Genomic DNA, 16,420 nt, shown 5'->3' on the forward strand with positions numbered 1-16,420 from the left:
TTTTCAGGGACCTTGTGTGTATTTGCATTGTTCTACTTTCGGGTTTTCTTATGAAAGGACCATTTTTTACTTCGTCGCTTAAAATCACCTTCTTACACACACTGCCGCCTGAAGGCAATTGCCCGGGTTGCAATCGGAGTCAGTGCATTACTTGTAATATTCTCGACATGGAAAATCTATAGCTTCGGGAGCTTGATTTTTATTTTTTTAGCATCCTCATGGAATTTTGAATGAGATATAAGGAAATGTGTATGACACTTACTACCGAGAGTTAGGATACCACGTTTGCAACTAGGCAATTTAGTTTATGACCACCGTCCCGTCTACAGAATCCGTTGGGCACGGATCCCTGAATCCATCCGTTTGCCGTTTTGTACTGACTAGCAGAACCTTGGCTGCTTAGTTCTCCCGGTTTGGACAAACTAATATTATGGACCACTGCCTTTTATTTGATAGGGGTTACATGAGGAGCTAAGAATCATGAAGTTTGTCTTGTCGAACTTTTCGAGAACACCGACGTGCGCCAAACCCACACAATCGTGTATATTTGGTCTGTGTATGGTTTAAAGATATCACTGGGTGAGTAAAGCCAATTATAAACTGCCTATCTCGTAGATTTTCCCGTGGTGGTTAGTTAAGTTGTAGGAGAGAGTTATCCAAAAGCACTTTCAACCATCTGTTCAACAGAAGATTTAGCTGTGCACGTAGCTCGTTTCCGGTGTAATAACCACGGTTTATATCTGTAATCTCAACGGCTCATGCATATTCAATAACTACCAAGACCTGAAGAGATTACCACCTGCTGTCATACCGATCAGTGACGCTTTTTGCACTGACCAATGCAATTTTGATTCATATGCGCTCGTCCTTCGTTCCTTTAATTCTTTTGGCAAACAGCTGTAGTGCTTGAGCTTCCTGAAACCATAATCACAGTAGTTTTGAAGGCATATTGCTCGCATAATTTACAACTCAACGACTTTTGTAATGAAACACGGAGGAACAAACATCTGTCCTCGCCCAGTGAATAGAGGACAGTTAGCCGCCTAAACTTAGAAGAGGTAATGTAAGAGGAATACGCACTGTAGTCAACCGTAACCACAGCATAATTATTGTGAAAATTTCCCCTTTCCTGGCAGAACTCAACCATTCCGACCCACCTCAAATCGCCCGCTCACTCTCTCTATAGTCGAAGAGAATTATTGGATTGTATATCTATATTCTTTGATCCTAGAAGTATTGTATGCACAGACTCTATGTATGTACAGACGAGGTGGTCGAATTCATCAGTAAGTTTATGAGATTTAACTCAATATGGAACGAAGATTATGCATCCAGAGATCATCCTTTATGCCGCCTCGGATTTTCGGCCCATACAGTTAGTAACCAATGGCTTAGTTCATTATGTCTGTACCTTATTTGGTTAGTTATTATTTACTGACATTGCTACCTACATAGCTTCGATGTGAAAAGTAATAGTAAAGACAACGTGCTGTCAGCCCTTGTGTAGTTGAATGAAGCTCATAGAAAAACAGATCGCGTACAGTGATGCGCAAAACTTTAAGTTAGGGTATGCTTTAAACGGCGGCTTGTCCGAAAGAGCGACACTAGTATACAGAAATACATTCATATAACTTAACGTGCCATGTACTATTATAAGCCATTGTAAATTAATTACTGTGCTCTAAAGTTCCGTGGTCAAAGATAATGCCAAGAAAAACAATAGGGCCAGCGTGCGTTTACGAATGCATGGTTAGTTCAATGGCTTGTTTGACATAGGTTTAAATCGTAAGACGATACCTGCTTTTTAAAAGACAAAAAGTCAGCCTAGTGGGAAATACTTCCCAGCTTAAGAAATATGAATTCAGTGAACGCAACAAACTATCTGCCAAATTGAAGATTCGGTACCTCACAAGACTTTACATATCTTGGTGACTACTAAAACCCTGAATTGTTCTACCCAGAGTATGATGTGATATATTGAGATCTAGTTGTAATACCAGTATCAAAATGCTCAAATTTATAAATTCTTCAAAAAAGTTGAAAAACTACTGAAAAAAAAACACTTGAAAGCAAACGTAGTGCATAAAGTACATTGTGTACATTCAGTATAAGCAAACCCATTATCTGAGTAGACAAATTACGACCAAACTTCAGTACATGATGCAGTATGATACATAGATATATTTCTTGTCGAACCACAAATAAATTTGCTGCAAACCTAATGGACCGTGTCATGTATATACTGGAAGATAGATGTACGTTGTGGCGTAGGTGTTATCGAATGAATCAAGTAATTTGCATAAATTCGCTGAAATCAAATGTTCGAAGGTTGCCAGTTTGTCGCCTTCCTTTCAGAAATGGAATATGAGCAAACTGTAGATAGGATTGTAAAACACTTTTCAGATACCATAAACGGGTTGAGTATACACCAGAAATAGTTCAGAATATTCCATCGATCAATGAACACCTTAAATAACGTACGTTCCTAGATACACATTTCGAGGTTGAATAACGAGGCTTTGAGGGTTTTGTTACTAAGCATATTATTTAATCATAGTTCCAGCGGAATACATTGGATTCAACCAAAGATTTTGGCAAGCACTGAAATCGTAAGAATTTTGTGGAATCTTTAATTTCGGTTACTTGGAGTTTGATGAAATCAGCACTGGAACTTAGTGTGCACAATGAAAATGACCGGATGGTCTAAAATTAACCAAGGATATTACAGTATTTCGCTTATTTTGGTAGGAATCGTGAAAATATAACTGTAGTAGCTCTTCTGTCGAGTTCAAACAAATAATATTACCTTATTAAGCGTGCCTGTCATCAATACAGAGATTACTCAAAAGAAAATGTCCTATTCGGAATTTTCTCTCTAGCAACTAGATCTCCCTGTAGATCAGTCACCATAGATACTGTGGTTGACAAAGTGAACGGGATAATCACCAAAACTGTAAACTGCGGCACGTCCCACGATTTGTAGCAGTACAATAACATGTGATAAACAGATCTTCTTTGCTGCAAAAGAAATGGTGAGCTGATCAACGTTTAGGGAAAGAACTCAGACATTATTACCTTAGCACTTCGAAACATTGCTAATGATTCATGTAGGCTGCGTTCAATAAATTCTTTTGCACAAGTAGGAAACTTTAATTCTAGATCATCCGAGAAATGGTTGAATGAGCTCATGCCTCAAATTTAATGCATGTGCTGCAACCATTCTCTTATTCACCAAGCTGGCCAGGAATTGTTTAGGATCTAAGGCCACTGTGTTTAGCTAAAAAATCTCCCATCCGTAAAGAAAAACGGATCGATTAGGCGATGTTTGATCAGTATGCTTGTTATTGATAGACTTGAACCGGGTAGGAGTTGGAAGTTATAAAATGCTACAAATCACTCAGGTTTAGATAAAAACGAGATAAAAAAAATGCCATCCAAGAAAACAGTATTCTAAGTGCCACATGCGAATGAATGGTAGACATTAACAGTACTTTGGATGAATGGAACATTTCTGAATGCGATGAAGTTCAACTTGATCAGTAGCAAAATTAAATGGCAGTCAGCTAAGGAGTTAAAATGAGTTAAAACATTTTGTAAGGTGTAAGGCGATAGGGAAATTTACACAATGTGGACAGTATTACTGAAGCTTACAAAGTTAAATAAAAAGAGTTAAAGTAACAGAGTACAAGCTATAATCGTTTATATAGACCAAGTTCGGTATTACATACTGGGCACATATGCTTGGCATCTTTGCATGTGTTCACAAAGAACGGAATTAAGCAGCAACCGAGGACTCCTCTGGAGAAGAAACAAATGCACAAGCGCCACTTTATTCATATGCATTAGGATTTTGTTACTCAAGAATGTTCAAAAGGTTGGCAGAAGTCGTGATCAGTCTTGCGTTTTCTTGGTCTGCTTGGGCAAGGGAATGTAGTCGCGGAATTTCAGCCAGCGTGTTGTCCGGCCTAATTGTTGGGTATTGTATATTTTGTACTATATAACCTCTTCAAATGCTCATTTTTTATCTGGATTTGAGTTGAGTACCGTTCGAGTAAATCCACGTTTTGTCATTTTCAATTCAGGTTGAGGAAGCAACTGTTTCTCAGGGATTTAGTATTTACTGTGACGAAGATTTACTGTTACCAGTGCACTTTAACAACTTTATTCACCTCCTGGATGACAGGAAGGTGAGATCGCTTTATCTTTGAGGTAAACGCTGTTTATCTGTTCACAGTTTCCTTTTAACAACCATTATTCTTCTTCGTTAATTCAGTATGTATATTTCTAGCCTTACAGCGTCCAATCCTTTTGCATCCCACACAAATGTCACAACAAATGTGTCCTGCATCAAAGCATTTTCCAATAACTAATAAACTGTAGTTTAGACAGTAAATTTCTTACCGATTGCATACGTCTTTTATTCCGACTATTGGCAAACAGGTTTTACAATATTGCGAACTTAAAAACTGTTTTGAAAGTCATACTGACAAACATTTAATCATAATTGTAGTGAGTGGCCACCCTGGTTCATAATAATTTTGTGAAGCTAGGTAAATAATGATGGAAGTCTGGCAAGGAACTTCCTTTCACTAGCAGTGACATTATCACACCTGATTCTCCTGCTCAAGACCTGATGTTAAGTTGTGATTTTACTTGTGGAAAAACACCTATAGGTCCCGTTCATCTGGAATGGCGTGAGATTTATTACGATATTTTCATGTGGAGGAAAGCCAACGCGATCAATCTCAGCCGAATAGCAAATTTAAGCTGACAATATTGGCCAAGTGATAAAAGCAATAAAAGCGGTTTATCCAAATCTGTCTATTATGATAAAAACAGTGGATTTTATCTAGGATGATAGGTGCTCCTTGTCTTTAAGTATACAGTAGCCCCCATGTGAATTCAGCATGATTCCAGTATCGGTCTAAACAGAAAGCCCAGGAGACCAGCGGTAAGCAATTTACGCTGTCTTGCTTGATGAATTATATTTATATGAAACTATTGCTGATGACTTGTACTTTTGCGCTGTGTTTCAGCTTAACCATTAATGGCTTAACCATTAGTGTCAAAACACCATCTCTTAGCAACTGAGTCTTGAGTTCGTACTTACGAAGTGGAGCCACCACGTAACTTAGTTTCAAGCCACAGATTAGCAACACTGTTTATTTTTTTAACAATGAGTCAAACAGTTATGGATCTCAGAATACAGGAAACTACAAGTAAAGTGCACCTATGAGAGGCCTAAGTAATTCGAGTGCGCGTCTGCAGGCTTTAATCTGGCGGAAAAATAAGTGACAAGGGCTACTTTCAGAGGTATCGCAGTAGGACGCAGCACATTTGTTAAGCTGTCCGTTAAGAAAAGAACTATCATTTTTTAACGGTATATTACTGATTACTTCTAAAATGTGGACTGAAAAACAGTAATTTCTACAGCATGGCTGTACTGAGCTTCCTGAAAATAAGAGCTCATTAGAAAAATGAACGTGGAAAACAAATCTAGTGAGCGAAGCGGTACAGAGATCTTGTTTGCCACATATGTTCAGTTTTATTCATGTGCAAGGTAGACTCAGGAAGAAACGTCCCAAGAAGACGCCTTAACTTGTCTTACGAACTCGTTCTAGTTCTGTATCACTGCAAACAGACCTCCCTGAAAACAAAAACGTTCAATTTATATGCTAAACAATACATTTGGTCTAGAAAGTAAAGGTGCTCCAAATGAGACTGAAAGCATCTTTTTGTTTTGATTTGACTGTCCCACCGCAGATTGCGCTTACTCATCAACCTCTAGTTCGGTAGCTAATTGTCAGTGACCACGTTCCAAAGCAAAATGATGCACTAAATTCTCAACAGACGAATTGCCATCAGCAGGTTTCGAGTAAGCTTATTAAAACTGCAAGAATCAGCACAAAAGGAAGCCCTCTTCATCCGCTTCTTGACATACAACAGGGGAAAATTCTATGCACTATTAGCTTTTGCATTTTCGTAGCATATCGTGTACCCGCCTTTTGATCTCTCTTTGTAGGCGGTCCGGTATCTGACGCGAGCCACAAGATTAGAATCTCTTGCCTTATAGGGGGAATTCGTGCTCAGTCCAAGAACCATATCCAAAGAAATTATTATTGCTTGTAAATGAGTCTGTATAGTCCTCGGTGACAGGCTACAATAGTGAATTTCTGGATGATATGATTCCCTGATTTTTCAACCTTGGCTTCCAGATACCCTTGGAGCTCTACTTTTCTGTGCCATCACCCACCACTATTTCTTCTCAATTCAAGTCACTCGTGAACATGCGGTTATTATTAATTTCATCCTCAGGACTTCCTCCTTTAAGTTTAAGATGGCAACGAGCACTTGCTGAATTCAGATTTGCCCACACACACCGTCAGTCTTCAAGAGGTAGCTTCGCGTTCTTTCCACAAGCTTTGCGCAGAGCCTTCTTTCTGCTTCATGTATTGCTACGGCACCACTCTATCCCTTGAACACATCTCGTGGTTCCATCTCGACTAAGTGCGACAATGCCACTTGCGTTAAAGCATTGAACACAACCCAGCGCGATGACGGGAAGCATGAAGATCTTTCCTGACAACTGTGTGGCCTTCGGTGAAGGCATTAGACCTTGTCTGCAACGGTTAGAACACAGCCCACAACAAACATCCTCAGTTCCGTCTTTAAGGTGAACATTTTCGGAGATGACTATAAGTAGTTTTTCCAGAAAGCCTTGTGCACCCGAAAGGAGTTACGTGCGATAGAATATAAAGAATAAAACCACACTCTGCCATGATTAAAAAGTCTTACCCAATGAGAAAGATACCTGTGCACGCTAGCCAGGTACATGCGCCATTAACGTACTGCACCGTTGTAATCACCTTGTTGAGACATATACTACAAACGTAGTTCTGTGCCTCCGGACCGAAACTGGCACTGATTATTACAGCTGACGGTTGTTCAGTTATGTAATCTATAAACAAACAAATCCAAGTGAGGAAATTCCAGTAACTAGTGCTTCAGAAAAAAGCGATAGAATATAAAGAATAAAACCACACTCTGCCATGATTAAAAAGTCTTACCCAATGAGAAAGATACCTGTGCACGCTAGCCAGGTACATGCGCCATTAACGTACTGCACCGTTGTAATCACCTTGTTGAGACATATACTACAAACGTAGTTCTGTGCCTCCGGACCGAAACTGGCACTGATTATTACAGCTGACGGTTGTTCAGTTATGTAATCTATAAACAAACAAATCCAAGTGAGGAAATTCCAGTAACTAGTGCTGTCAGAAAAAAGCACAGTATCGTTAAAATATCCTGGAATGTGCGTTTGCAGACGTTGTTAATCTGCACAACATATCTCCTGGCCTGAGAACTACGCTAATCCCAGTTAAAAACTTCCTCTAGTTTAAGATAAATAGGTTTATTGGCAATGAATGACGAAAATTATCTCATTGACATTACTCCTTGGGCTTATGGTCGTTTTTTGAGCATAGAGTTGTCCCCCACGGCGGAGAACACTTTAGTTCGATCTATTAAATTAGTAGCAGTAGTAGTAGCAGTAGTAGTAGATCTTCTATTGGGACAGATCACTCTTAACTAATCTAGTTGTGCTGAACGTTTCAGACGAAACATTATTAAGATATTTAGCCAAATTAGTCGCTGAAGGTGACTGATTGATTAAAAATTTAAAACGTTTCAGGTAGTGTCGTTTGTTGTGCAAGAAAACCTGTGGCCATTAAGTTTGAAGCGTTACAATGTGAGTTTTTTCCATGTGGAAACGTGTTCTATTGTGTACACTAACAAATCGAGGGAAGATCGGGGTCTATCTAAAAAGAACATCGCCATCGGAGCAAATTTTGGACCTATTTCGATAAGACTTGCCCAATGTCTGATAAGAGGATCTTGTGTGTCGTACATTATTTTCTGTCCGTCAACGTTTGTGCGTCTATCTTCCACGAATATGCAAGTAGATGTCTCTGTTGAACGAAGATTCATGTTCTTATATGACCGCAGGAAATTAATAATTAGATAGTCTCCTGGTGTCATGATGGATACTCACCTACCCAAACTAGCCAGCTGCATTCCTGGGATGCTTATTTCTTATTTCCTTTCCGATATTTAGGAGCCCTTCAGCGAAGTTTTCTTCTGCAGGCGCAGCCAGTCGAAATCCAACAGCTTTATTGGGAATCATATCCAGGTGTATCCCACGAACCTTTACGACATCCATCGGTCTCCAGTTGGCCGAAAAGCGGTGTTTTTGCTTACACTTAGGAAGGGTAGTGGGCAGGAACCCAGATCTTCAGGTACGCTGTGGAACTACAGCATAGTGCTGTGAAGCTGGGGACCGGTGTAAGGTTTGGTCGAAATAAGAAGATAGGTTTTATGCAGCAGCCTCACGACAAATCCCTTCAATTGAAAACACGGCCGGTTCTTCTTTGTGACTGTTTTGAGGAGCAAAGCCAATCTTCATGTGTTGTGGTTGATCCTAAACTGTACAAACATGCATTCATTTACTCATCCTGAGATAAGCCCTATTAAAACCTTCCGCCTTAACAAATGATACAATTTCACTGTCATTACGATAAAATTCCATTCGTCAGAATTTGGATCCGCAAAACTGCGATTCCCAGACACTGGGGCTCAGACAAACATTGGCTTCAATGACTAGGACTTTTCAGTTCCTGGGAGACAGTAACCGATGTGTAGACCCTCAAAGCTCTTTTCTAGTATGTATTATGTTCGACAAAATTTCTTTCGGTTATCAGCGAAAAGCCCGGATAAGGTTTTCACCTCAGTAAAATGAAATCCTCCAATTAAGCCAGCCAATTGCACTGCAGAGAAATTGCTCTTTTGCTGGCTTACAAAACGAGTCATTGATTTGGGTTGAAGGCGGCTGAAGTACACGATAGCTCATACATACAGTAATTTGTCTTAAACCTTGTTCTAGGTAAAATTCACTCTCCACTCTCAGCTGTGTACAGTTTGGGTGCGCGTGCGTTATGAGATACAGATAGAGTTGAAAGCACTATCTGTCAAAGATGCACGTTTCCACGGCAAAAAACGTCGAGGGATCAGCTCAATACCCATACTAAGAGAGCGTTGAAAAGATCTCACTTTGCATTGGAACCTTCTTGTCAATAGTTTCAGGCCAGACATCAACAAGCAGTACCCAGATAGGGGAAAAAGTAACAGGGAACAAAAAACTAGGTCCTCAGACGTCCGAATGACTCAGTAAATAATACCATGGAATGGCGTTATGAAGACACGAATTCAAAGCCCGACGTCAAAGTCCTGTGTCTTGAAATGCTGTCTACACACTAGTTTGGGACTTCGTTCATAGAAATTTCGTGATGCATGTGATGGTTTGTTGCTCCATCATTTCACTCACAGTTCTTGGTGCCTAGAATGCTTCCAATTTACATGGCCTAGTTATTATAGAGGGAAGTGCCCGAAGATAACATTTCAACATCGTCACTTTACATTATCTACGTATATAGCTTTTTAATATCTACGGTTGCTTGACACTAACTCAAGGGTTTTTAGAGGTTTATTTTTAACACTGAAGTTTTCCAAAGGACACACTGACTTGCTTTTGTCCAGCGTCTACCTCTTCTAACGACATACACTTCCACACGTAGCTACGGGAATACCATAATTGTGGGGTACAGCACCTTTTAGGTGAGGGAGGATATTTTTGTCAGAATCCTGACGTCCCTCAAGCAATTTCCAATCAGTTGAAGGCTCCCAAAATGCGAAACGCTGTGAAAGTCCGATAGAATGCAGCCTTTCAAATTGTACAATTAATCAAAACGTTCATCAGTTTGGAAGGGTTTTTGTCACCAAATGTATCGTTTAAGAATTAACGACAGGGTGGCAGCAACGATAGTGCTTTCAACTACTTGAATTTCCTCCGATTCGGTTAGCATGACTTCAGCTTAAAGTAAAAGTACATACTTACACGTAAGGTAATTAATACGATGTATTCATCGATTGCGGCCAATGTCTTGGGTGAATTTAGTGGTTAATAAAGACCTTCTCTAGCTTATGTTTGGATCAAGACTGTCCAAAAATCTATTAAGTTGGGCATTTGGGAAAAGTTTTCCAGTTTTATCTTTTCTAACTTCACCTTGTTTGCGTGGAAGGAAATCAGCTATCGCTTTGCGAATCCCATCACGCTGGGTTAGATTTTCAATCCACACGTGATGCATCGCGGGTTGAAATCATTCTAAAACATACGATTTACAGACTGCTGGTGCTTTTTAAAAAGCATGAGAGCGACACACGGACTCTTTGGTTTCATCACTATTTGACTTCAAGTTGTCTAACAAGTCCGCATCTCAAACACTGTATTTGAATCAAGCTGTTCAACTCATTGTCCTGATCCTCTGGCCAGTGAGCATAGCATCGAAGTGTAGTAACACAGAGTGTGCTTAAACCTGCAAAAGTTGATGACCAAAAAATTGATTTTTTATCTCCTCTGAAACAGCAGCCGACAGCCAACGGGTAGAAGTATTCCGGANCTGTGTGGAAGAGCGGACTTATTTACCCATGTTGAGGAAAGACAATTGAAAATTTCAATGAAATCTCCCCTCTCCTCGAGAGACGGAACCAGAAAATAGAATTATAGTTCCGTTTCACTCGTTTTTCACAATCTTATGTTTTTTTGCCCCAGCAGTCCAAGTGAAGATTTCCGTAAGCCCAGGTTCAATTTCCAATGAGTTCCATCAATTGCCGGAAAAATCATCCATTAATTGGCATTTTTGTGAATACAGACAACGTGTTCCATCACAGTTTTTCAACTCACTTGCATCTGGTGAGTAATGTTAGTGTTGCAAATAAAAGAGGCAACGTTTGATCAGGATGTATACGCTGCAAATCAACGCTTGGTAGATCTAATTTTCTGCATGGGGACTAGTGAAATTTGTTTTATACTACTTGAGCCGTCACATCACACTCACTGTGAATTATATGATTCTGACTCTATCGATCAAGTATACAAATCATAACGCTGTGTTGTATTGACTTTGGAGTCACGTAACATCAATTGCTGTGGGTGATTTGATTTCTGCGTTCGCCGTTGATGTCGTATTGAAAAACCAAAAGGGCCTTTCTGGTTGACTCATTTTTTAGAAAACTCAGTGCTCTTACCGGATTTCTTAGATGGACATATTTATATTCAGTAGGTCTTCTCAATGGCGAAACGATATAGCATTATTTCCGCATGGCTGTGTTTCCACTAATAAGGTGGATTTATATCGAGCTCACTGTGGAAAGACTACTTCTCTCATAAGTCACCAGGGTGTAAGATGGTAGAGGCAGTTTCAAGAATAGTGAGTTTCCGGCCAAAAGATGTTATTTTTAATAAGTAATGGTTTCTTATTTTTACTGAATTAGCGGGGTTGGAAGATTTGGAGGGCAGAGGCTTTCAAGCCCCACGGTACGGTACTCTAAGTGCATGAATTTATCGTTAAATTCTATGAACTTTCACGATTTTTGTGAGTGCCTTCTCCGTTGCAACCACCTCTCATTTGAGAGAGGTTTAGTAGCTTTTGATGTCGCCATAAAAAATGCGAGTGCACTCTTATTTAAATTGTGCAAAATCCTAACGATCAAATTTCTTGACTGCCACAAGGCTATAAATATGGACTATTCCGTGGGTCATGTCGTATTGTTACTGAATTAGATTTAAGGACGCAAGGATTGCAATTATTGTGCTTTCCTCATGGATTTTACCGTATCTTTGTGTCACATTCCTCACAGACATTCACTTTTATGAGGCGTATAGCAGGATTTGAAAAGACATTTCCATGTTTGACTTTTATGTGGCTCCGTTTAGATTGTAAAATAAGGTACTCAGCATGGAATGCGGTATAACATTCAACTAGGTAGTGATGAAAGTATTATTAACCGTTGGCTTCAAAGTACAGTACCAATCAGTGAATTTTTCTCACCTAATCCGAATGCTTTAACGTCGTATCCGACTAAAAATAATATCAAACAAAACTTTTCGGTTAGTTCTGATTAATGAAATACTGGGTGTTAGTTCACTGAAAGGATAGCAATTCCTGAAAATGGTAGAGTGGTTCAATTGGTTAATGCGCAAAAATTTGGCTGTTATCTTTTGGTGCAGAAAGTTGGTGGGTATTACAAAAGTTAAAGCTCACAATTTTGCGCGCCCAAGTGTGAAACGTATAAGCAGAAAGTGACGGCCGTAAAAAAGTCTTTGTTAAGTAGAATGTCCCACATCTGAAACACCAGTTTTTCTTGTTTTTCTGCCAAAGAGCACATTCTGAAAGTTACTTCATTTTACGTCAATTCATGATTTAGATGCACCGTACTTTTGGGCATTTATCCTGAAACCACAGAAAAGTCTCAAGGGCGCCTGTTGGTTACCTAATTGTAACTTAAATTTGAGAATAAACCTAATGACACGCAGAAGGTATAATAGCTCTAAAAGAGGGATATCGATTGCGCTGTTTAAATAAGGAACAGTTTGGATCGGTTATTATGAAGTTCTTCAAGTGGCGGATTCTGTCAACCTGGAATTTAGGAAGGAAAGCCTACCTACAAATGTATTGCATTCCATACAATACAGATCTTGGGAGAAAATGTGCTTATTATTTGTATGTGCGGCTGTGTTTCAATGTGTTTCAATGTCCAGAGCCATCGTTCCAGCTCTACAGGGTAACACTAAATGCGCATGTAGTTGGGATTTACGGAGCTATATGACAGAGAAAACGCAACGTTAAGTTTAATTCGGACAACACACGGTGGGTTCGTCTGGGCTGCACAACCATTCCGTGACATTTTTACAGACCAGAGGGAAATTCAGGTTTCTTAAATGATCCAAAGGAGAGTGAATATACAATCAAAGAGCAGTGAAGCATGCATATGCAACTGCAAACAGTATTTACAGTATCGATGAATATGCTGCCTCTACCCAACACTGAGAAACACCTTACCGTAACCTCTTCCTCTTTCAGCAAGAGTACTCGGGGAATTTAGTGATAAATGGCAGCCTATTGGTAGTTCCAATCTGATGATGGTAAATTCGAAGGATTGGATAATTTTTAGTTCTAGGTACCTTCACAATAAATCACGGTTAAGCAATCTCATTGCGCTCATGATCACGTATTTGACCATATTATGCATAAACGACAAAAGTGAGGCTTCTATAGGTTGAAGTTATCTCCAAAACATTCGATGCTAGTTATAAGTGGTATGAGCAATGTGATCAAACTGCTCAATCAGGCAATCTGCTTCCAGGTAAACGAACGTGATTTTGAGCTCAAAATCTTCCTTTTATATTGCTCTATCGGACACTATTATGAGGTAATTTTTACCTAATCCCAAATATGATATTCCACCAGCAGTTTTAGAGCCACCATGCTCACTAGGGACGAAATTCATATTTTAGGTCGCTGAGCTGTTCCGCATTACCTGAGCATCATTCGCGTTGTCTTCATCGACCCACACAGAAACACGATGAGTTGACGATGTGACATAAATAATGGCAAAACTTATTCAGTGGTTTGATGTTAACGAGCTACTTGTAGTACCATATCACGGACAGAATGAACCTGTATTGATCTATAAATAGCCGGTGCAGCACTTTCATACAGGATGTCTTTAGAAAAGCAATAATGAATGCGGACAGGTGCATTCAACTGTCCACTATTCAGGCTTTATTGAGTCGAGGGAAAGTAGTGTGCTTGGGTTTCAGCTCATGAATCGACCCAAACAAACCATATCGTGTATGTTGCTGCACACTGCGCATGCACCACGTGGTGATCGTGTGCAATCTAATACGATCCTGCAGTTTCACTTCAGTTCAAACCACACATTTGTTTGATCCATATGGTGTTTACTTTTGACAATTGAGACCATAAATGGTGAAAGATTATCTGATGTCGGAAGTTTGTAGTATTTTTTTATTGTTTTAGGATATTCTGGTTAAAGTAATGGTTTTTAGTGCGATGATCTGTTGCGTCTGATTAGCCCGGTTATTTTTTTTAAAACCAGGACACCCACGTAATCGAGCACTATACTGCAATTTTTTCGGATCAAGCATAACTCACTGGCGTCAGTGTGCAGGCACGCATCTGAGTGTCTGCATCCGCACGATATCTGGGACATGCAACAAAGTGACAAACCGGTGTCTGCACCTGTATTGAAAGGCGTATGTACTAGAAATTGCAGTGTTCTGCGCTCATAGTAGTTAGAGCCACCGGATATACAACAGTTCCATCAATCGTTCCCACTAATAATAGTGTCACTGTTTGTTCTTATATTCCATGCCCACCCCAAAAAAGGGAGAACGGAGAACCTCAAGGCTCTCTACCGGGTTTTAGTCATGTGGGTAACCGACTGTGCCGTCCACCTAATCCAATACATAGGCTTTTATTTCAACAAAAATAAACAGGAACACAGCAAGCTAGACGGTAAAAGCGGCATCCAATATACTGGTTGATACTAGTTTTACTCTGTAACTATTGCTTAGGAAGTGTCCGTTTGCCAACAGACAGAAAATGGAGTCGGAAAAGTTATCATGTTATTGATTGACGACTGGAGATTTACTTCTTGATGCAGTGATGTTCACTTCTGCTGTTCGAATGAGTTGCTTAACAAACTGCTCAAAAGATGCCTCATAGAATGGACAGAATGCGCACCTTCTGTAGTAATGTACTACAACACTCAAGTGTACTAATTCTTATTGCTATACTCCAAGTAGTTTAAGCATCAGATCTAGCTCCAAGATTTTGAGAAGTTGTACTCACATTAATCTCATTCGAACGCCTATGTTTCTGAACTCATGAGATTAGGTAAAATGAACCGGGGATGTACTAAAATGGAGTCAATCTTACCATAGCTCACTAGCAGGGCACATCCTTGACCACATTGTGAGTGAACTTCAGTCATATCCTAATAAATGTGCTAGTTCAGACGTGGTAAACAGCCACATCTGGTACGTGCCCGCTTTGTGTCACCTAACTGGATTTTGAAGCGCGTGTGTCAAACAAAGACAAAGAAAACTCGAAGTCCACTTCGGTTCCCTCCTCAAAACCAACCTTATTCAACGTGGAGGGTTGAAATTAGAATTGGTTACACAGCAACGTGAATGAAATTCAGCCAATAGCTCCCATTCAAATGAATACTGATTGTGAAAATAGCGTACGCGTTCAAGAAACCTGACACAAGAAGACAATAGTACAATAATTAAAACCATGAAATGGAAGGCTTTGCATTTCCACTGTGGTCACAGTTTAACTAAGTCCACCGGAGTGCTATCATCTTGGATAGACATTGACGTCAGAATTTCTTGTAAATAAGCCGTCTTGTAGAATTTTACAGATCATGTTAGAAAGACATGCATTGTCACGATGACGGTTGAGACGCTACGGGCTGGCATAAAAAGCTGGCCTTGAGGCGATTTAATCTTTGTTGTGCTATAGAAAACTCTCCGCGTCAAACAATATTTCCCTATCAGATTTTAGTGTCCTTTGATTTGACCGCCGCAAGATTATGTTGTTAACTGTTCATAGCCATGTATAGATGGCCAAAGCGTTCTAAGAAGTTTCTTAACGCAGTTTCGTGTCGTTGAGCCCTGCTGTGATTTGCCACCATACCATGTACCGCCAAGCTTAGAACTATGAATAAAACACTACGGGAAAGCAACCGCAATGTCTCATTAATCGAAAAGCTCACCAGATAGCGTAGTGCGAATGAAACATCAAAGAATTTGGTGTTTCAGGCTATTGCCCGGTATCTATCTCAATCTGCGACACGTGAGGGAGTCTGTATGGCCTTTTCACAACTCATTATCTGGATAAGAAGTGGATTCGCAAAGGTCCTCACATTATCGGTTAAACAACTATACAGGTTCCCACAACTAAACATGACTGAGCTTCAAAACCTATGCAAGAGTCTTTACGACAAAACAACAAGTACGTATCTTCCGTCTAGATCCGGTCTACAAATGAGCCCAGGCAGAAGCGTACAAAGACTATATTCTTTAGCCTCAGTTCACTTCTGACCCACTGGCATGATGCAGCTTTGCTACTGTCAGTACAGACTTACAAACTTTGCTGCCGCAATTCGGGGTAAGCAGATGTCACAAGAAGATCCCTTAATTTTTACCACTTTTCATTCCAAAAGTGCAAAACCGTGCACAAAGTGCTGGAGCTAGGTAAAATAATAATAGTCACCCTTTGGTACATAAGTGCACGGCGCTTAAAAAACCCTACAAGTTGTGAAATTTAAGGTGATCAGAATGTTGGTGTACAAGCGTGTGCTAGGAATGTCAGTGTTTACAACATGGTGACTCAATTACGTATGTACCATGTATATATTTATCATGCACAAAATCCTGAACTTGAATATGCGCTGAAATACAGAACATAATCATCCAGGAATTGTCAGGACCGAA

The 16,420-nt window shown here is 39.9% G+C and overlaps 1 protein-coding gene across 1 annotated transcript in view; it reads right to left on the reverse strand.

Moving 5' to 3' along the window:
* Positions 1 to 3,300: 3,300 nt before the first annotated feature.
* The window catches only part of T265_11123 (hypothetical protein), a gene marked incomplete at both ends in the record, with an annotated part of 53,497 nt that continues 40,377 nt past the window's right edge, over positions 3,301 to 16,420 (reverse strand). Inside the window, 2 exons of the mRNA XM_009177691.1 lie at positions 3,301 to 3,798; positions 7,068 to 7,230. Coding sequence (XP_009175955.1) covers positions 3,690 to 3,798; positions 7,068 to 7,230 — 272 coding nt within the window. The remainder of the gene's footprint in view (positions 3,799 to 7,067; positions 7,231 to 16,420) is intronic.

Source organism: Opisthorchis viverrini (genome assembly GCF_000715545.1).
Source record: "Opisthorchis viverrini unplaced genomic scaffold opera_v5_447, whole genome shotgun sequence".
Classification (NCBI taxonomy): Eukaryota; Metazoa; Platyhelminthes; class Trematoda; order Opisthorchiida; family Opisthorchiidae; genus Opisthorchis; species Opisthorchis viverrini.